The sequence below is a fragment of the Amia ocellicauda genome, chromosome 13, assembly GCF_036373705.1.
Source record: "Amia ocellicauda isolate fAmiCal2 chromosome 13, fAmiCal2.hap1, whole genome shotgun sequence".
NCBI lineage: Eukaryota > Metazoa > Chordata > Actinopteri > Amiiformes > Amiidae > Amia > Amia ocellicauda.
Genome location: NC_089862.1, coordinates 30739293 through 30760793, shown reverse-complemented (window position 1 = coordinate 30760793; position 21501 = coordinate 30739293). Strand labels below are relative to the sequence as shown.

At 38.6% G+C, this 21501-nt stretch overlaps 1 protein-coding gene across 1 annotated transcript in view; it reads left to right on the top strand.

The window, feature by feature from the left end:
- The first annotated feature begins 72 nt into the window (after positions 1–72).
- dnah6 (dynein, axonemal, heavy chain 6) overlaps positions 73–21501 on the top strand; it is a 102289-nt gene continuing 80860 nt past the window's right edge. The window contains exons 1-29 of the mRNA XM_066719759.1: positions 73–132; positions 1452–1733; positions 2355–2513; positions 3003–3256; positions 4425–4692; positions 5202–5336; positions 5582–5705; positions 6243–6381; positions 7200–7374; positions 7962–8072; positions 8521–8721; positions 8833–8953; positions 9517–9668; positions 9845–9997; positions 10165–10416; positions 12123–12251; positions 12693–12806; positions 13092–13235; positions 13318–13524; positions 14942–15034; positions 15198–15317; positions 15601–15781; positions 15862–15958; positions 17379–17601; positions 18352–18516; positions 18844–18957; positions 19099–19224; positions 19919–20074; positions 21156–21317. Coding sequence (XP_066575856.1) covers positions 1488–1733; positions 2355–2513; positions 3003–3256; positions 4425–4692; positions 5202–5336; positions 5582–5705; positions 6243–6381; positions 7200–7374; positions 7962–8072; positions 8521–8721; positions 8833–8953; positions 9517–9668; positions 9845–9997; positions 10165–10416; positions 12123–12251; positions 12693–12806; positions 13092–13235; positions 13318–13524; positions 14942–15034; positions 15198–15317; positions 15601–15781; positions 15862–15958; positions 17379–17601; positions 18352–18516; positions 18844–18957; positions 19099–19224; positions 19919–20074; positions 21156–21317 — 4521 coding nt within the window. The 5' untranslated portion in view covers positions 73–132; positions 1452–1487. The remainder of the gene's footprint in view (positions 133–1451; positions 1734–2354; positions 2514–3002; positions 3257–4424; positions 4693–5201; positions 5337–5581; positions 5706–6242; positions 6382–7199; positions 7375–7961; positions 8073–8520; positions 8722–8832; positions 8954–9516; positions 9669–9844; positions 9998–10164; positions 10417–12122; positions 12252–12692; positions 12807–13091; positions 13236–13317; positions 13525–14941; positions 15035–15197; positions 15318–15600; positions 15782–15861; positions 15959–17378; positions 17602–18351; positions 18517–18843; positions 18958–19098; positions 19225–19918; positions 20075–21155; positions 21318–21501) is intronic.

Genomic DNA, 21501 nt, shown 5'->3' with positions numbered 1-21501 from the left:
CAGGCTGTCTCCCTGTCGCACAGACTCACGGGAAGGAACCTGTTGCCTGGACACGATAAACACATGGCTGCCGCGGCCGTTTAGCTGCTTCTTGTCCGGTTGGGATAAACTTTTCTTTTCCCGTAAAAAAATGTAAGTAATTACTCAAGAAGCAACAGTTAATATAACAATAAGCCTGTCAAATAAATAATTTATACTTGTCAAAAAAATTATAAGGAAAAAGGTATGTTTCTTAATGTACAATATTAAGTTTAGACTACTGTAGAATATACAGAACAATATAGTGTGTTTCTAATTATGATGTACGACACCAACTTACCGACTTATTGCACTGATTATATACATTATTTGTATTGCCATATTTAATTTGTTCTTCTCGTCTTTATTCAGTTGTATTACTTTTCCACTGTTCTGTAAAACATTATTACGCAAAACTAAAAGTAATGATGAGAAAAAAATAACTTGCTGTTTTAAATAAGCTAATTTAATTGAAATACCACGCAAACGTGTGATTATATCATTAATTAAAGTACTATTTAATAAAATTTTTCTCAATATGTTTTTTTTTTTCCTGGCCTTTCCTTTCAGCATTGCATGCCTGCATTGCATTTATCTATTTTTCTCAATGCTATTGAATGGACAATTTTCTGCCATTCATTTAATCCTGTCCCACAAGGACTGAATAATAGGCTATGGGATTGATAATGCCTCTGGAGCAACACAAATTCCAGTTATAAAGGTGTTAGAAATATCCTGTAATTGTCTTAAAATATGCAGTCACACCCTTTTAACAACTCAAAGATTAATAAGAGACCAATACGCAAAGATGCAAATGTTGATGAAAAATTCACAAACAGGGCAGTAGCTTTCAGGTAATTCTTTTAAGATTTTGTAAGTATGGTCCCCTACTGTGTATCGCACGATTGTTAACAACATAAGGCTGCAGCCACACCTTGAATGCAAGGGTTTCCTGGACATATGAGATAACTTGTAGGTGGTTTCAGTTGCTGTAAAATCACTTGTAATCAACAGTTAAGCTGGTGGTCTTGTCACCTGACCATGTCATTAATTTAGTCTCTTACCATCATTTAAAACATGTTACTGTTAATGCTTAATGGTGACACATTTAACACTGTAAACACACATCTGCATATTCTACATACATACTGCTTTAACTCTTCATTTGTATAGGTGTTCTTGCTGACTTATATATAGGCCTAATTTGCACAAACTACTTCCAGGAGTAATTCAGTTATTTTATTTTATTTAGTAGCTAGAGCATCTTTTTCACAGTTTTTATAATTGACCTGTTATTTGCATTTAATTTAGCAAGGTATAAGCTTTTCAAGTTCATGCATTTAGGATATGCTAAGCTCTCATTTAATCTCTGCAAGTTTCCAATGAAGAGATCAAATCAACTCATTAAAATAATATACATTTGAACTTTCTAGTGGAAAGGAAAATACAATTCTGGAAATTCTGGAAAGATGTCCAAATTTTTGGCAGAAGCCTTGCACCGCTCGCCTGAAAATGAAGAGGACTTTCCGAGGCCTCCTGAGAGAGAGCCGGTGGTGCCAGTTGGCAGGATTGACAGCGGTGTGCTGAAAGCCAGGCTCATATCTGCTGTTCCAAGTCAGTTTCTTGCAAACCCACAAGCTTTAACATTTTCACACAACACCAAGTCACAAGACCGGAGACGAGCAGCACAGCAACCCATTAAGCTGGAGCCTTTGGTATGTAAATGCTTTTAATGTATCTTATCACAGTGTTGTTATTTGATGTGTCTGTTTGGATATAGCAATTTCCAAAACGTGGAGTATAGATGTAAGTGTGTGAGTGTCTGTGTGTGTGGGGCGGGGTGACACTGCTTGTGTTTTCTCTCCTATAAGCTTGTCATGGCTGCCAGAATGTATTATTGGCAAACTCAAATGTTGAGCTGGTTGAAACACATTCTCACATTATTATTATATTATTTACAATGTATTGCTCTCCATTATTTCCATTAAGTGGGGCAAAATGACCATGCCATACAAACATGGAAGGTCCACTGGCAACTTTAAGTCTTATATCAACTGGAAGTTTGAAATTGTGAAATATTTAAATAATATAGCAAACAGCAAGCTTATTACATTATTACTGGGAAACTAAGCAGCACGGAAATGCAGCAGAAAAATTCAATAAAGCGAAACAAAAATTAAAAATCCTGTGAATGGCAGTGGTGGAGAAAGATACGGCAATAAACCCAGATATCAAATAGTAACAACAGGATTATCCTGTACATAAGCAGGAGGAGATTACAAACCTGTCAGTATGATGTGACTGGTCTTTTTTAAGCATGTTATCTTTACCTTTAGCCTGTTTTGAAGACATACCAGGACCACAAACAGCCGGATTACATTCACAAGAAGAACAGAGAGAGGCTTATATGTGCAGGATGGCACCCACCTTCTGCCGAACAATTAACAGCATCAGTTCATCTCCCAGAAATCCGAGATGGTTTGAAAGTAAAGCAGGTTTGATTCTTTTTGGAGGGGTGGAAGGTTAGATAATACTGAATTCTATTTGATACAGTTGCTATAATTCATTGTGACCAATCACGGCCCAGCGCTCATTGATTGCCCTATGGAATGATGATTGTGACATGGTCTTCCTGTGTAATAGTCATGAATAAACTGATGAACACATAGATCATGTCACAAACAAAAGTCACGACTGTCTCGTTAGCTATCAAACCGAGCAAATTAAGTGATTACAGGCTGTGTGTGCTCAAATCAGTGGGTGTGCGCCATATACTTGGCCATACCCTCCTCTTCATCCCTGTTTACATCTGAGAGATAATAAAGAAACGTTTACTCCTGGAAAAAGAAACATCTTTGATAACTGTTTCTGATTTTCCGGTGTTAGTGCTGTGTCGTGAGGAGCTGTTTTTGACGTGATAGTTGCTGCACAGTCTGTTGATGTTATTTGTATTGCATATTTAAAAATGATCTGATTAATTGCAGGTGCAGCTAATTCAGAGTAGAACATGTTCTCCTACTCCACCAAAAAAGCCACGGGTCTCTGGGGGCAGATCTGCTATCTATGCCAAATCATCCTCCCAGCTAACCTTCAACTCAACAGAAGAAGTCATCAGAGCCAAGATTCACAACCCTCAGGACATTGTGTGGATCATTCGAAACAACCCCAAACTGGGCTTTCTTTACATGACGTCAGCTGTTCCTAAAGCCTCAATAAAATATGATGCATACAACTTGAAGTAAGCTTATCTTTTTGTGTTTAAAGTGTGCAGGTAGTGATTTATATTAATATATTTTCTTGATTTTGTGAGTTTATGCAAGTTTTATTCAGTCAGCGTATGTTGGCTTGGCAAAAAAGTATACGTCAATGAAAAAGAAGATAGAAACATTTCTGCCACTATAATAATCACATTCCTCTTTAAGGCTACTAAAATGTGTTTTTGTGTCACTTTTTCCTTTATCGCAAATCCCTCACTAACAATAAGGCTTGTATAATATTTTTTTAACTGGGTCTCTATTTTGGTGGTAGACTATCATACATAGGCCATGCACAGTAGAGTAGACTTTTAATGATGTTATAATACCTGGGTGTGGCTTTAGATGACATTAGGAAGTATGCTGACTTCACATCCCAGTCCAAACACTGATTTTGATCCGCAGATTTGCTGTTTGGCCATATCTAGTATGTGGTGCAGTGTGAAATGACATTATAACATGATAGTTGTTACATCAAAAAACATCGGTTTCATAGTTAAAATTTTTCTGGGTATATTTTACACTGTGTGAATGTTGTTTAATGGCATTCACTGCATGCATTATAATGCACGTATACAATTTGATTGTATATATTACCTCCTGTTGACATTGGGCCTTCGGCAGTATGCGGTTTATATAAAATATGTTTTTCCAAAAGGAGTTCAACAGATGTAGGCCTACATCACAATTTGGGTGTTTCTGCCTATGATAAAAACTTAGCTGACAAATTATTTGTAATCTCTTTTGGGAACTGGAAAGGAATAGAAAAGAGTGTAACCTAGTACAATTATGCTTTCTATGTTATGTGCTTGGTTAAAGGGAAAAAATTAGCAACAAGATGTTGACTGAATTTGGTTCAGTAGTTAGCGTTACACTAATTCAGGTTTCATCTGTGTGTGGTAAGATAGTACCACCAGCTACAACAATTTATCTGTGGTGTTTTACTTTTTCTTTTTAACTTTCACCATAATCATTTGTTTTTCCACAGCAGCACTTTAATGTATAGTATATTAACAGGACAGTCTGGAAATATTATGTATTATTATACACACCAAACCCAAGAGGAAGGTTTCAATTATTATTAAATAGAAAGAAGTGGAAATAATCTTTGAATCTGTGAAAGTGATTCCTTTTTTGTGTGTGTCTGTTTAGGATTGTCACCTATGAAAACATTAACAAAGCGGACTACTACACCATCACCCAGCAGGGGGTCACCCACAATGTGGACGGGGAGGTGGATTTCTTGCCTTTAGACCGCTGGGAGCAGGAGTATGTCTACCACCGGCAGCTCTTACAGATACAAGTATTTGCACTGTTTCGGAAATGGAAAGCATTTAAAGTTTGGAGGACAAACGTACGGTCTAAGAAGATCAATGCATGTAAAAGAGCACTTCAGGAGCACCTGTTCATTGTTAACGAGGTCAGTTTGTTCACTTTTGTCTTTATTGGGCACTGCAATATGAACATGCACTGATAGTCAAAGGTATGGGATCACCTGGACTGAACTTGGTTGGCTCTGCAATCTTTTTATACTCTCCTGTTATGATTAATTGATAACAGAAAATATTTAATTTAATTATAATTATCTTACTGTTTTACAATTGTTTGCTAGTTTTATTTTACTTTATCTGTTGTTTGTGTACCACCTAAAGAGCCCCATCCATGTTTCACTCTAGGCACTATGTAACATTTTTTTTACGGCTTGACTGTTTTTCTTTCCATACTTTTACTTCTTGGAACTGAAAGGTTCAAAAATTCATTGATGTGCTCATAACACTCTCCCCTCTCTCTATTTTTCTTTAAAATTACTAGGAAATTAATTCAGTTAAGGAATCTTCAGATTGTATTTTTAGATAATCCTTTCATAGAAACAGTTTTTATGTTGTCTGATTGTGAATGGAAGGTGTGTCCGTATCTTTTATTTGTCAGTCTCTGCGTCCTGCCCTCATTGATATCCGTGAAATGTGTTACCGCATCAGCGATATGGGGCTGTGTCGGATTGAGAAGAATCACACATACACCCTGGAAGGCTTCAGAGCTGTCCAGTTCAAACAGCTGGAGGAGGTGAGGTGTTTTCCACAAACAGAATACTGAACACCATGTTTAGTTGGATAAGGTAGATGATTGTACTCGTACATCACACTTGTGAGTGCATACATTCTTTCTTTTGTTTTCCTGGTTTCAGAAAAATGTCACATTAATGACAGGTGAAGGAAACTGTGAAAGGATTTTGGACCTTTGCTGTTTGACACTCAACATCTCTGTGTTTCTAAATGGTAATGGATGTTATTGTGGTCGATTATTTGCAGGTTGCAGCTCGTTTGGGAGAGTTTAGGGAGCTGGTGAAAGAAGTGGCTCGCAGTGCATGCCGCACTGCTTTGCTTGAAGCTGGATATACTCCTGATTTTTACATCTATGAATCAGGCAATGGAGGTACTTTAAAAAAAATAACAACAATCTATAAAATGAGGGGGTAATCTGTTAGTATTGCATGTTTTAAACATATCTGGTTGTGATGTTAATGGCTCTTTCAGGTACAAAGTATTTCTATAGGGTTGTTTTCCACATTACATCAGGAATGATTCAGTCCACCATTAGCAGGCATTGTCAGGGACATGTCAACCTAGCTGCATCTGTGGGAAACAGTGCAATTCATTGTGGAGAACTTCCATCTCCTGTATGTTTTGTGAGGCCACTGGAAGCTGTTGGAGAAGTGTACCAAAATGTATTTTTTTTCTCCTGGAGGTGGTCAGTATCCAGGTGGCCAGTGCATGATGAACTGATTAGTATTCTCCCACACAATGCCACAACCTAACATTGCCATGCACACCTGTGTTGCATTTTGTGACCTGTCGCACAATGTCCTAGTCATCAACAGTCAGTCTTGATACAGACTTCCATCATAGGGTAAATCATGTAGAGTAGAACTGCATACATTTCAATCACACTCTGTTACTGACATACCTGCAGGACAAGGACAGGAGGCTGGAGCTCCTGGATTTATAAACCAATCCCAAGCTGACCTGGAGATGATGTATGAGGAGTCACCACAAAAAATGTCCTACACTGAGCAAGCCAATAAGAGATCCCACTGTAGAAGGCTAACCTGGTTTGTTTTTACATGTGCTCTCAGGATACCTCAGCTATAACCTAAAGTGAAGCTTCTAATAGAATATGCTTGGGTTGTGGGGCTTTTTGATGATACCACAAAGGGAATTATGCCCAAATAGAGTTTAATGTATACATATATTTAGACTCTTTACAAAATAACAGGTTCCCCAGAAATGAGATATCTTGCAAGTCAACAGTAGAGGTGGAAAATGTGTAAAAAAAATAAAATAATCTATAAACATTCTATATGGACTTTGAGTCCAACAGAACTAGTTAGAGTGCAATACTGTGTTAAACCATCAGATGGCATTACAACCATTGCAACACCAGTAATTAATTTGTCGTCTTTGGTGCAGCAAGGTGTTCTAGAGCTATAATGTAAACAGTAGCTCAATCTAGAATACATTTAAAGTCAAGTAAAATCCTGGACTAAATGAATTAACAGTGACTTAAACAAAATGCATTTATAAAACGTGTAAGGACCCAGGCTTCTGTTCAAGTAGGATGTGACAAAATTACGAGGATTAAAGAACACAGAACAAGTCTTAAGAAAATATTCACTAAATGCCTTTACATGAAAATTGAAATAAAACCCCCATGTTAGAGAGCAGCGGTAAATATACTTAATCTTGGGGACTTTGCTCATAAGTGGGACTTGCAGTACAGCGTAAATATAGTCATCCTTGTTGGTAACTGGCAGAACAAGTGTTAGCTCCATGTCTAACTTCTAACTTTAAGTGTCCTGTCATGTAACGATCAGTAATAACAATTAATAACTGTTTTGTGTGTATGTTTTTTGGCCTTTTTGTCTTGTAGCTTCATCCGCCTTGCTGATTACCTCATTGTTAACACAATGCACATCCTAGCAGTGAATTCAGTAACAACTCTGCTGAACTACCTGAAGGATCAAACCAGCCAGACCCCCAACACAGAAGTGATTCAGAGCTGGGCTATCCCACCACCAGAGAAAGAAAAGGACACCCAGAAGAAGGTATAGTGAATGGTTGATTCAAACTGTGCTGAACCAGTTCAAGTACATTTATCTGTGTAAAAGTTGTATCTGGTTAATTGAGGAATTATGAATCTTCAGGAATATGTTGCTAGTTCTTTTTTAATCAAATACATTAAAAAGGTTACCACTTGGAAAAACACATTAATCTAATTAAAGTGATTTTATTGCCCAATACACAATACATCTGTCAATCCCATCCACCAATCGGCAAAGGTAGAGACACAGTTCTTCTTCATTAAAACACCAGTAGCTGCTTACTAATGTATATATACACTAGCTGCTCAGCTCCTGCTACAGTAACCTCTTGACAAATTAATAGTGAAGGGGGAGTTAATAGTATCTAATGCAAACTGGAAATATAGGAATAAAATGGAAGCTTCATAAAACAACCCAATAAAGAGTTACAGAGGAATTCAGACTGAGAACAGAATACTTAATTTGTCCAGAACCCCCTGATTGACTGTATTGGGTTGATTGCTGTGTTTTTTTCTAATCATTGTAAATGTTGTAGACTGCTCTAGTCAGTCTAACCAGTATGCTGAAGATGTTTTCCATAATTATTTCAGGGGAGTCAGGGAGATCCGGAAAATGAGGGGGCTCTCCTGCCAATGTTCGTGTCAGAGCTCATGCTGGAGACAGAGAACCTGCTCTTTAAACCATCAGTCGATGAGTTTCTGGTCAGTGCAGGACGCTGATGTACAGGTGTCGCAGTGTAGTCTTTTCACATCCCTTTCTCTGAAACCATTAAGGCATTAAGGAGGAAGGAGGAAACTGACATCCAGAAAACTGCACGCATAGAGGAACTTTCAAGCTTGAAGAAAATACACTTCCAAATTCAAATACATTCAATGTGTTGCATCGGCATGATACTTCCTTATTTATACTTCAGTGAAAATATTTCCTGGTAGCTATTATACCTAAACATCGTTCACTGATATACAGCATTTAAATATTTAGAGACACTTTCAATTCAACAAAGATCAGTACACCAGATATACTTTACCTAAATCTCAAAATAAAATCCCACAATTTTTTGGCCATCATTCGATTGGTCAATCTACATCATAAATATGACATATGACATTTGTTTCAAAAGGTCATTAACATGCCTTTCTTTTGTTGTAGGACTGTACTGTTGATATCATTTTTAGATTCAAGAAAACTGTGTTGTCACTGGACTGTCTTGTACCGGACCCTTACTTTGATGCTTTTACTCAACCGATGATAAACAACAAAGTGGAAGAGAAGACATGCGGGGACGGGCCGAGCTTGGAAACAGTGTTTGATGATGACAAGCACCTGAAGACCGTAGTCCAGGGAATAAAGGTGCCGTCAGGTTTTATAATATCTCAAAATATGCAAAACATATCTATAATGTATTCAGAAGGTGAAAGTAATTTTTAATATGCATTGTGTTTTTCTTTAACGTCTTGTTAGGATGCTATTCAATTTGCGTTTGATGCAGCTAATGTGTACGCGGAAACATTTGAAAGATTCCGCCTGTTCTACAGAGAAAATGAAAGCCTTAACTTGGAGGAACTCAGACAACAAGATCATGGTATGTCCATTAGATTAGCTATATTAGATTATTATTAAACTGTGATTGGCAGCAATGGGCAAGAGCACTATAAGAAATCGTTAAATAAGCAGTCAAAATGCGTTTCAACATCACAGCTTCACATACATTTCTTTGCTTTAATCAATATCAATCAAACAAGATGGCTGACCACCACGTATTTCCTTGTTTTTACCTGATGTTTCAGCACAGCACAAGCTCTGTATGTATGACCAATTCGCATATCAATGCCCTCTTTCCCTTCGTTTGCATAACATTGAGTGGACAGCTGGTCTTCCCTGTAACATAAATTTAGCCCATGAGAACATAAACAGATATAGGGCTATATCAAAATGTTCTGTGAAGAACTAAAACACTAACAATTTATCTATTTCACACCTTACCTCACCTGTATCTTACATTATCCAAAGCTATCTTGGCAAATAAAATTAAAAAAACATATCATTTTGTATCTTGATTTTGTTTGCTTGCTCTGTAAAGTGCTTTTGTTTGGCTGACTATGCTGCCCCCATATTGTGTTTTTTTTAATATGAAACAAACTGCAGGTGTGTCTTTCTTTGGCGAGCATTTGGAGAAATATCACAGAGAACACAAAGATGCTCTGGCTATAATGCAGGAGAGACACCTGGGTCTGCTTCTTATTGATGCCACACAACTCAAGGACAAACTCATTCCCTCTCCTCTTCGGTGCTTAGAGGCAAGTATGAATTAATTTCTCAAGTGTATTTTACATTAGCCTCCTTTGCCGAAATAGTAATAATGATGGTAAGAATGTCCAAGTGATATTCTGACTTGGGCAAGTGTACCAGGCAAGTGTTTTTTTTCCATTATATGTTCTTGTTTATGTAGTAAATCCCATTGTTTCTCTTTCAGGCTGTAAATGACATGCTTCCACTTCTTGCAAAAAAGAAAATGGATGCCATTATTGCAGAGGCTCAAGATGCTCAGTTCAGACTGGAGTTTGTTCCCACAGCTACGACAGAGTATGTCAGCAGCCTGACGTTCCTGGATGAGATTCAGGAGCGGGTAAGAGACGTGCTGGTGTTGCAGTGTATTTCCTGTGGTTTCATTCTGTGTACTAATCACACAGAAGCTAAGGATGGAATCGTATTGAAATTTGAACATACAGTGTGTATTTGTTTTTAAATGCTAAGCGTGCAAATTCTTAACAGTTCATGCATTTCTGTTTACAGATTGAAAAACTTGACGAGGAAACTGAGATAGTGACTCAAATGTACATGCTCATTGACCAGTATCAGGTTCCCACGCCACCTGAGGATTTCGCTGTGTATGCAACTCTGAAGCCCTCCGTCACTGTGGTCAGGAATGTGATTGACAAGGCAGTGGGTGAAAGAGACGCCAACGTTGACAAGTTCTGTCAGCATCTGGACAAAGACATCTCAGAACTGAACCAGGAAGTGAAGAGACTAAAGCAAGAAGCCCAGGTATTTTTCAGAGGAAACTAATTTCTGTTGCCTTTCAAAAACAAGGCCATGTTTGAAGGCTGGGATGCCAGGAGGTGAGGGTGATATTTTCACTTAGGCCCAGAGTGAATCAAAATGTTGACCTACCTCCCACACATAGATTAAAATACTAAATTTGTATGAAAGAAAGCTACTGGTAGCATCCCACTTTCAGTAAAAAAAAACAAAAAAAAAAACAGATTACACCAGCAGTGACTTTACACGTTGGATATACACTCACCTAAAGGATTATTAGGAACACCTGTTCAATTTCTCATTAATGCAATTATCTAACCAACCAATCACAAGGCAGTTGCTTCAATGCATTTAGGGGTGTGGTCCTGGTTAAGACAATCTCCTGAACTCCAAACTGAATGTCTGAATGGGAAAGAAAGGTGATTTAAGCAATTTTGAGCGTGGCATGGTTGTTGGTGCCAGACGGGCCGGTCTGAGTATTTCACAATCTGCTCAGTTACTGGGATTTTCACGCACAACCATTTCTAGGGTTTACAAAGAATGGTGTGAAAAGGGAAAAACATCCAGTATGCGGCAGTCCTGTGGGCGAAAATGCCTTGTTGATGCTAGAGGTCAGAGGAGAATGGGCCGACTGATTCAAGCTGATAGAAGAGCAACTTTGACTGAAATAACCACTCGTTACAACCGAGGTATGCAGCAAAGCATTTGTGAAGCCACAACAGGTACAACCTTGAGGCGGATGGGCTACAACAGCAGTAGACCCCACCGGGTACCACTCATCTCCACTACAAATAGGAAAAAGAGGCTACAATTTGCACAAGCTCAGCAAAATTGGACAGTTGAAGACTGGAAAAATGTTGCCTGGTCTGATGAGTCTCGATTTCTGTTGAGACATTCAGATGGTAGAGTCAGAATTTGGCGTAAACAGAATGAGAACATGGATCCATCATGCCTTGTTACCACTGTGCAGGCTGGTGGTGGTGGTGTAATGGTGTGGGGGATGTTTTCTTGGCACACTTTAGGCCCCTTAGTGCCAATTGGGCATCGTTTAAATGCCACGGCCTACCTGAGCATTGTTTCTGATCATGTCCATCCCTTTATGACCACCATGTACCCATCCTCTGATGGCTACTTCCAGCAGGATAATGCACCATGTCACAAAGGTCGAATCATTTCAAATTGGTTTCTTGAACATGACAATGAGTTCACTGTACTAAACTGGCCCCCACAGTCACCAGATCTCAACCCAATAGAGCATCTTTGGGATGTGGTGGAACGGGAGCTTCGTGCCCTGGATGTGCATCCCACAAATCTCCATCAACTGCAAGATGCTATCCTATCAATATGGGCCAACATTTCTAAAGAATGCTTTCAGCACCTTGTTGAATCAATGCCACGTAGAATTAAGGCAGTTCTGAAGGTGAAAGGGGGTCAAACACAGTATTAGTATGGTGTTCCTAATAATCCTTTAGGTGAGTGTATTGTGTTATTGTTTGCATATGATACACAACATTGTTCATAGGAATATTCAGCATGGGGGAAATATTGTAATGCCAGAGCTAGACAACACCAAACCCAGTTCTATGACATACAATGTTTAGTTATTAAAACTAGTTAATTGTGGTATCATTACCCATTCTATACATCCTCATCATTGCCCTTATTGCACTTTTCCTCAATTCTCTCAATTCTTTCAATTCTTTCAATCTCAGAATCCACAGATACTAGACATTTCTGCAGAAGTACCGAAGGTCAGACAATTACTACACGAAATGCAGGCAACCATTGAAGAGCTGCAGAAACAGGCATTCCAATACAAGTCATACCAAAAAAACTTTAAGGTACTTTTTAATATTCATAATACTGTTTTCAGTTACATGCCACTTCTGTATGTACATTATATTTCCAATTAAAACAATGTATTTCTTTCCAATTTCATTTTAAACCAAACCAAGACAATAAACACTCCTTTACCTAAACAAGATATTAACTAAGAAATGAACATAATTAAATGAATGGAACTGTGTAAGTAAATGCTTGTATCTGAAATAACACTAAAACGTAATATGACTCGATAAATACTGTTGTATTTAAAGGTTTTAAATAACAAGTAGTTAAAATGATGACCTGCAGCACATTAAATGTATATATGTAAGATAATTTGCGAACATTGTATTCAAAACATAGCACATGGGATTCATTAGAAAGTGTATCTCATCATCAAACGAAGTGCCAGAGTTCTTTATGCAATAATTAAGCCAGATAAGTGTTGACCCTTTTAGGTGGAAGTAACCAAATTTGAGGCTCTGGAGGAGCTAAGTGCAGAACTGAAACTCAAGCAGCTGCTGTGGGATTCTCTGGAGGAATGGGATGCTCTTCAGAGTGACTGGATAGAGGTTAGTTTCCAAAGCTGGATTTAAAAACAGGCATTGCAGATATAAATAGAAAACCGAGCAGAATTATTTCAATTAAAAATAAAAAAATTCTGCATTTTACATTTATATGATTTATAGATGGTATACAAATGTCATATATTCAGTCAGAAGCCATGTGTATGGTGTTTTCTCCAATTTTAGTATAATGAGATTCTGTGGGACAGTTTTCCATAATACACAAACTTATTCTTAGTTTTAACATGAGTTTTTTCATGTGTGTCATCTATATGATTGTTCTTTGTGCAGTGCAAGTTTGATACTCTGGATCCTGAACAATTAAGTTCTCAAGTTGCGAAGTATGCCAAGTTTGTCAGCCAGTTGGAAAAAGGCCTTCCTCCAAACAATGTGGTTCCCAGACTTAAAGGAAAGGTGGAGTGGATGAGAGAAAAGGTGAGTTATTCTATTTTAGTCCAATCCGAATCTTTTTACTCGTGTACACCTTTAATAACATGGGATGTCAATATTATTGCAGCTCCCGGTTATCACGGACTTGAGAAACCCTTTCCTGAAGCCAAGACATTGGGACACACTTGAGCGTCTCATCGAAGCTAAACTGGTAGACGAGCCACTTTCTTTGGCCAGGCTGCTCGAGCTCAATGCTTTTGAGTTTTCTGAAGATATTCAAGAGGTGTCAGGACAAGCTTCTGGGGAGGCCTCTCTAGAAACCATTTTGAAAAAGGTCAGGATACTGTTTGTGTATGTGTATATACTGTATTTGACTTGAATTAAGGCTATTACTGCTCTGAGTTTAGTGGGGTATAGTAACATAACATACAGTAATGAGAGGAGGCCATTCGCCCCATCGTGCTCGTTGGTGTCCATTAATAACTAAGTGATCCAAGGATCCTGTCCAGTATATTTTTAAATGTTCCCAAATTGTCTCTTCAGCCACATCACTGGGGAGTTTGTTCCAGATGTGACTACTCTCTGTGTGAAGAAGTGTCTCCTCTTTTCTGTCTTGAATGCCTTGAAGCCCAATTTCCATTTGTGTCCCCTGGGTCTGTGTGTCCCTGCAGATCTGGAAAAGCTCCTCTGGTTTGATGTGGTCAATGCCCTTTATGATTTTAAAGACTTGAATCAAGTCCCTACATAGTCTCCTCTGTTCCAGGGTGAAAAGGTTCAGTTCCTCAGTCTCTCAGTAGGACTTTCCCTTCAGACCTGGAATAAGTCTGGTTGCTCTCCTCTGAACTGCCTCTAGAGCAGCGATATCTTTCTTGAAGTGTGGAGCCCAGAACTGCACACAGTATCCAGATGAGCTCTAACTAGTGCATTGTACAGTCTGAACATCACTGCCCTTGTTCTCAATTCTACACTTTTGACTATATACCCTAACATCCTGTTTGTCTTTTTTATTGCTTCCCCACATTGTTTGGATGGAGAAAGTGAGGAGTCCATGTAGACTCCTAGGTCTTTCTCATGCGTTACTTCATCCAGTTCTGTTCCTCCCATAGTGTAATCATAGTGGACATTTTTGTTACCTGCATGTAATACCTTGCACTTGTCCACATTGAATTTCATCTGCCAGGTGTCGGCCCACAACTGAATATTGTCCAAGTCCCTTTGAATAGCCTGTGCTGCCGAGATTGTATCTGCTGAGCCGCCTATTTTAGTATCATCTGCAAATTTGACAAGTTTGCTAACTATTCCAGAGTCCAGATCATTAATATAGGTTTGGAAAATCAAAGGCCCTAATACTGATCCCTGTGGAACTCCACTAACAACCTCACTCCAGTTAGAAGCGACTCCTGTAATCGACACCCTCTGTTTCCTATACATCAACCAGCTCATAATCCATCTACTTACATTACCCTGAATGCCTACAGCTTCCAATTTGAGGATCAGTCTTTGGTGTGGAACCTTATGAAAAGCTTTTTGAAAATCTAAGTATATCATATCATATGCTTTCACGTGATCTACAGCTGCAGTTGCATTTTCAGAAAATTCAAATAAAGTAGTAAGACATGATCTGCCTCATCTAAACCCATCTCCAAGAATATGATTTTCGTTAAGATGCTCCTCGAGCAGTAACAGAGCAGTGTCTTACCATATTACTCATTTCATGTATATTGTCTTTTCTGAAATCTCAAATGGCGTAGGTTGAAGACGCCTGGAAAACAACAGAGTTTGTTGTCCTCAGTCATCGGGACACTAAAGATGTTTTCATTCTCGGTGGGACAGATGATATTCAGGTGAGTGGGAGTCTGAACAGACACATATATAAAAGTAGGGCATAGATAGTAGGTTGAGTAATGCTTAACTAGACCATATCAATTGGCTAACTTATATGTCTGAAATGTGCATGTATGTATGTGAAATTAGCCATATACATCTGTCTGTCTATGGTGTTTCCAGGTCCTTCTTGATGACAGCACCATCAATGTAGCAACTGTGGCCTCTTCAAGACATGTTGGCCCAATCAAACCCCGGGTGGATGAATTGCAGAGGCAGCTTGCACTGTTTAGTCAAACACTGGTGAGACCTTTCTTCTGGAAAACAACTGCATATTTCAAGCATGAGATTGATAGTCAGACAGAACCCTGTGTGTAGAGGAAGACTGGAAGGAAACACAAACAAGCAGCAGGGCAATCATGGCTGACTTGTTTATTAACTGAACAATTCTCCAAGCAGTTCTTTTTTTAATAATGGATAAAGAGGTGTGATGAAATTAATTAAGCTCTGGGCTTGTACTGCTGCAATTGGAGAATGTATTCAGGCAGGGTTTCTACTAACTGATTGATTTATTCTTGTCTGACAGGAAGAATGGTTAGCATGCCAAAGGAACTGGCTGTATTTAGAAAGCATCTTTAGTGCCCCTGACATTCAGAGACAGCTTCCTGCTGAAGCTAAAATGTTTCTTCAAGTGGATAAGTCCTGGAAGGAGATCATGAGAAAAGTCAATCGTCTGCCCAACTCCCTCCGTGCAGCTACTCAGCCAGGTGCGTCAAGGAGCTTTTATAAGAGCAAGAAGTCATGTCATATTTGAGTTTTGGTTCCTCATATGCTTCACTCTATCTAGGCCTCCTGGAAACTTTTCAGAACAACAATGCTTTACTCGATCAGATTCAGAAGTGCCTGGAAGCTTATTTGGAGTCAAAGAGAGTTATCTTTCCAAGGTGAGTGAGAGGGTTTCTTTAACACAAAGTGATTTCCAATTTATCACTTGGCATTAGTGAAGCTAAATCCTCTCATAAGGTCTGGATGCTTATTTCCAGTTTCTGTAGGTCAAGTGAATGGAATTCACATTATCCTGAATACCATTCATGAAAAATACAAGCACAATTATTGTAACACTTTTACCAATTAAAAAATAATTTGTCAAGTTGTATGCATGTTACCATCAATGTCTAGCTGTGTTTCCCTTGGCCAAGTCTTGCTTTTAGTAAATTTATACTTAGTTGACAGGCTTACAGGTTGCTTTCCACTGTAATATACAGATTGGAGACAAATTAAAGGAAAAACCAACATAAAGTGTCTCAGGTGGTGTTGGGCACCACGAGCCCCAGAACAGCTTCAATGGTCTTGGCACAGAGTCTCTGGACTCTACTGGAGGGATGAACACCACTCTTCCAAAAGATATTCCCTCATTTGGTGTTTTGATGATGGTGGTGAAGAGTGCTGTCTAACACGTCGGTCCAGAATCTCCCATAGGTGTTCAATTGTGTTGATTCACATAATTTTAATTATATGATGGGGCATTGTCATCCTGGAAGAGACCACTCTCATCAGGATAGAAATGTTCACTATACGATAAAGGTGATCACTCAGAATATGATTTGCAGTGAACCTTCCCTCTAAGGGGACAAGTGGACCCAAACCATGCCAGGAAAATGCCCCCCAGAGCATAACAGAGCCTCCAGACCCCCTCACTGTAGGGGTCCAGCAGTCAGGCCTGTCCCGTTCTCTTGGTGTCCCACACAGGCACTCGCCCACTTGTCCAGAACACGAGCCAGTTGAGCGTCTGTGTGACTGATGCTCCTGCCATTCGTGCCCCAATAATGACCCCTCTTTCAAAGTTGCATCTGAAATATTAAATCTGATATACAGATTGTTTTTTTTTAATATAGTCATTCACTAAACCACATATCATAAATCACTTGGGAAATGGAAGCAAAATTAAATAAAATATAATTCCCACTGATGCAGGGTTAAAGGCATATATGAACCTAGAGGATTACGCTGTACTTTTGAGGTCTAGTGAAAACTGTCCTCGTTCTACAAAGAACTCAATATAACCCTGTCTTAATGTGTTAGACATGTCTCCATTGGGAACAGCAATCAGAGGGGATTTATGATACACTTGGTGAAATGTCCGTATAAAGTAGTGTTTGATCTGTCAGTGGTTAAGGGATGGGTTCACTCCATCACACCTAGCATTTTACAAAATATTTTTTCATTTGTTTCAATCAGCCTTTAACACATGTCCAGACTATGTTTTAAAGGTTAGTCTTTGTGATTGCATCCAGTTTTGATTATGTACAACAGTGAATTGAGTATTCTTCTTTTGACGGTTCATGCACTTTTGTTCATGCGCAGGTTTTATTTTCTGTCCAACGATGAGCTGCTGGAGATCCTGGCACAGACCCGTAACCCCCAGGCTGTCCAGCCGCACCTGCGCAAGTGCTTCGACTCCATTTCAAAGCTGGAGTTTGCACTGATCTCCCAAACAGAGGGCAAGATGACCCCTGCTGGAGAAGGAGAGCAGGAGAAAGTCTTCAGCAATGAGATCCTAGCCATGCTCTCTCCTGAGGGAGAAAGGGTATCTTCTGTGTTTCCTTCATATTTTCTATGCTTTTAAATTGCACTCAACGTCCATTAACAGCATATGTAAAAATAGCATTGGAAAAAAATTGCCTTTAATAATAGCCACATTAAACACTGGTGAACTTAGTTTACCAAATGTAAAAAAATAAACAGACACAATACAGTTTCAGGGGAAAAAAAATAAGAAAGAAAGAGAGAAAGAAACAGAAAATGATGGAAAGCAAACCATTTATTGCAGTAGCATTCCAGCATGAGAGCATAACTGATTGTAATTTTCACCCTTCTTGGTGTCAGATGCTGTTGCTAATTTAGCTCCTCTGGCAAGTCTCTGTTAAATGGTTGATGATGAAAATGCTGCCAAATTAGTCACCAGCTGCCTTTCCTGTCCCTTTAAGAAAAATGACTCTTACTTGTCATCTGCAGTTTTTCTTTTTGGACTATTGTAATGTTTAATTATTGGAGAATCTACCCTTACTATATACACCTCCTGTTGAAGTCCCAAAATAAGAACTTTCCTTTGTCCGTTATGTTTTTAATGTCATGTAGAGTTTCATTATAGTCCACCATATTTACCATAAAGGTACCCTACAGCAAGTGGTGGAAGAACATGTGATTCACCTAGATTATGGTTGTGTGATACTTTGGGCTTAAACCTCAGAATGTTGACTTTCATGCAATTAATACGTATAGATTTCCTCATGGTTGGCGCTTTAATTATGCAATTTTTACTGCTTTTGTCTTATAGGTTGGTCTCGGCAAAGGACTGAAAGCGAGAGGGAATGTGGAAGAGTGGTTGGGGAAGGTGGAGGAGGCCATGTTCTCCTCTCTGAGGCGCTTGAGCTTTGCATCCATCGACGATCACAAGAAGAAGGATAGAGAGGAGTGGGTGGTGGCTGGCCATCCGTCTCAGGTACGGCATTGACACACAGACCCGGTTCTCAGAGCAACGCAACAGGCTCGTGACAATGCCTGGCGAAGTATAGGAGTCCAGTGAGCGCAGGCTGCCATTGTGCAGAGAGATTTATCCCAATTTGAGAAACATAATTTGTGTTTATCTATAAAAAAGTCAAGACACAGCCATTGTATTTTTAACTTCACTTTGTATGTTGTGCCGTATGTAACTCAGGTACAGAAAAAAAAAAAAAAAAAGGTCAACTATAGTTTCATGTTGTTTCACAATGTATTCCTTACTCTTTCTTTGACTTTGTGTTAAACCACCATTATAATTCACTCATAGGTTGTACTGACAATATCGCAGTTGATGTGGTGCCGAGACCTGACAAACTGCTTAGAAGGGGATGACCACGATCACTTTGAAGCCTTGATTAAATTTGAAGACATCAACATTGGGGTACGACTGTGCATTCAGTTGGCTACTAATTTAATAACAATAATAATAATAATGCTAAGAACAAAAAAAAATGAATAACAGAAACTTCCTGCTATCTAGCTATGAAATTGAACTTATTTTCTTTTCCATATTAATTCATAGAAGTTGAATGCCTTAGCTGGATTAGTACGCGGAAACCTTTCCAAACTCCACCGAAGTATAATAACTGCACTTATTACAATTGATGTGCATGCGAGAGACATCGTCACCGAACTCATCAAAGAAAAGGTATCGTAATTAATTTCTTGAAGTTGTACTAGTTTCAATATTGTTATAAGCATATTGCACTTGTATTTCACCAAACATTTACATATACAATGTCCATTTCTTTATTTTTTACCTACTTTATAATTTCTTCAGTTTAAAACAAAAATGGGGCTAGTGTGATAGTACTGCTCCTGTCATCGTAATAAGACCTTTATGAATAAGAAGGAAATCACTGCAGTCTGTACCATAGAGAAGGGGAATGTCATGCATAACTGTGTCATATCCTAATGTTATTTGTTTTAAGCAAACTATGAATGAATGTATGTGCTGTGTAATTCTCTCTTTCTGTTTATGAGATGTTTTCAGCCCAGCGGTAGTACAGGGGCTTTCCTGCTGCTAAATCCTTGAACAGCAACACATTTTTTGTAAAAACAATACAACACACTGAACACTGCAGTTGTTAAGTGTCTCGGAAAACTTCAAATATGTTTATTGAACAGTCATGAAGGGAAGTTTCATGTGTCATTTTTCATGTTGTAGGAGTTCTTATTTATTTTTCAAAGTTATAAGGTCAATTGGCAAATATGTCCCATTACGAAGAAAAAAACTTTAATATTGGAATAGTATTGGACAGATATCGAGGGCTCTTTGAGTCTAGTGACTTAATGATTTACAGTCATTTGACAGGAAGTTATAAAGTGGTGTTTTTTTTCAGGTGGACTCAAGCTCAAGCTTTGAATGGCAAAGGCAGCTACGATACTACTGGGATACTGACCTTGGCAACTGTGTGGCAAGGATGGCTTTGTCCCAATACACCTATGGCTATGAGTATTTAGGGGCTTGCCCACGGCTAGTGATCACTCCTCTTACTGTAAGTGTTTGTTTGTTTATTTCTTATAACAGGACATATGTTTCTAATTTTTAATATCAGTTTCAAATACCATTGTGATACTGATGTGAATATTAAACAAACAAGGAAAAAATGGAAAAGAAATATACAACAGAACCAGTAATTTGAGGAAATGGAATTGGTTACAAATGTATGACATCTTTGTTACTTTTCATATGCAGAATAAAAACAAGTGCAGTGCAGATTTCTCTTTAAAAGAAATAGATTTAAGTTAGACATATTCCATTTAGCATAACTGCAGATGTCTCAAAGCATAACATACCAGCTGGAATGTCATACAAATCTTTGTGAATGTTGATGCATTTAATTTAAAATACTGCCTTGGGGTGGCATGTTTGATTATAATTATTGATAGAAGCCCGTTAATTAGCATACACTTTACCCATGTCTGTCTTTGCCTTAGGCGGCATATTCTTCGCTTGCACAGTGTTTGATCAAAAGGCATCATGCAAATGACTGTAGAAGGTTAATTGCTTAATTAGAAGGGCATATTCCCATAGCCAGCAATCTTATAATCAAATCGGATTGCATTGATGTTATTCTACGTTTTCTAAATATTTAGTCAGTCCGCTTTGACACTGGCAGCGTATGAATAAGAATGTGCTTCAGCAGCTGGATCTTATAGAGATACTAAGTAAAAAAAAGAATTAGCATGAACAACTGATTAATACAGTAAAATGTATATCTGATAAGGTCTAATTATGTCAGGCCATTGCTTTGCTTCCGTATCCTTACAATGGCTATAGAGATGCATAATTAAAATGTCTGGCATGTGCATGACCAAACATGACAGAGACTCGCTGTCATCTCAAGATAAAATAAAGTAAAGTAATATAATCGCTGTTCAGTTTCCACACGAGTGTTTATATTCTCTGTTGCTTTTACAAACTATTGTTCTCCAGGACAAAACTTTGAAAGATTTAGATATGTGTGGGTCTGAAATAAATACAATCACACCTTTCACTACTAAAAGATTGAAAAGGCATCCTTAGGGCTAGCCACAACATCCACTGTGATTATCAATTTACACTTCCTCTGCTAGGATCGCTGTTACCTGTGCCTAATGGGAGCCCTGCAGCTGGACCTGGGAGGAGCTCCTGCTGGCCCTGCTGGTACAGGCAAGACAGAGACTACCAAAGACCTGGCCAAGGCCCTGGCCATCCAGTGTGTGGTGTTCAACTGCTCCGATGGACTGGACTATAAGGTGGACAGTCAAATCTGTTCTGTGTCCCACATGAAATTGGCAGACTCCTATGCAGTCATTTCAGCTATATAGTGTTCGTTGTTGTTCTAAGCCTCTAGGTGGCAGTGTGACCTTATGTATATACATTGTAGACTGATTTACTTGTCTCTCCCAATTTGATTATATAATCGATGTTAATAATGAA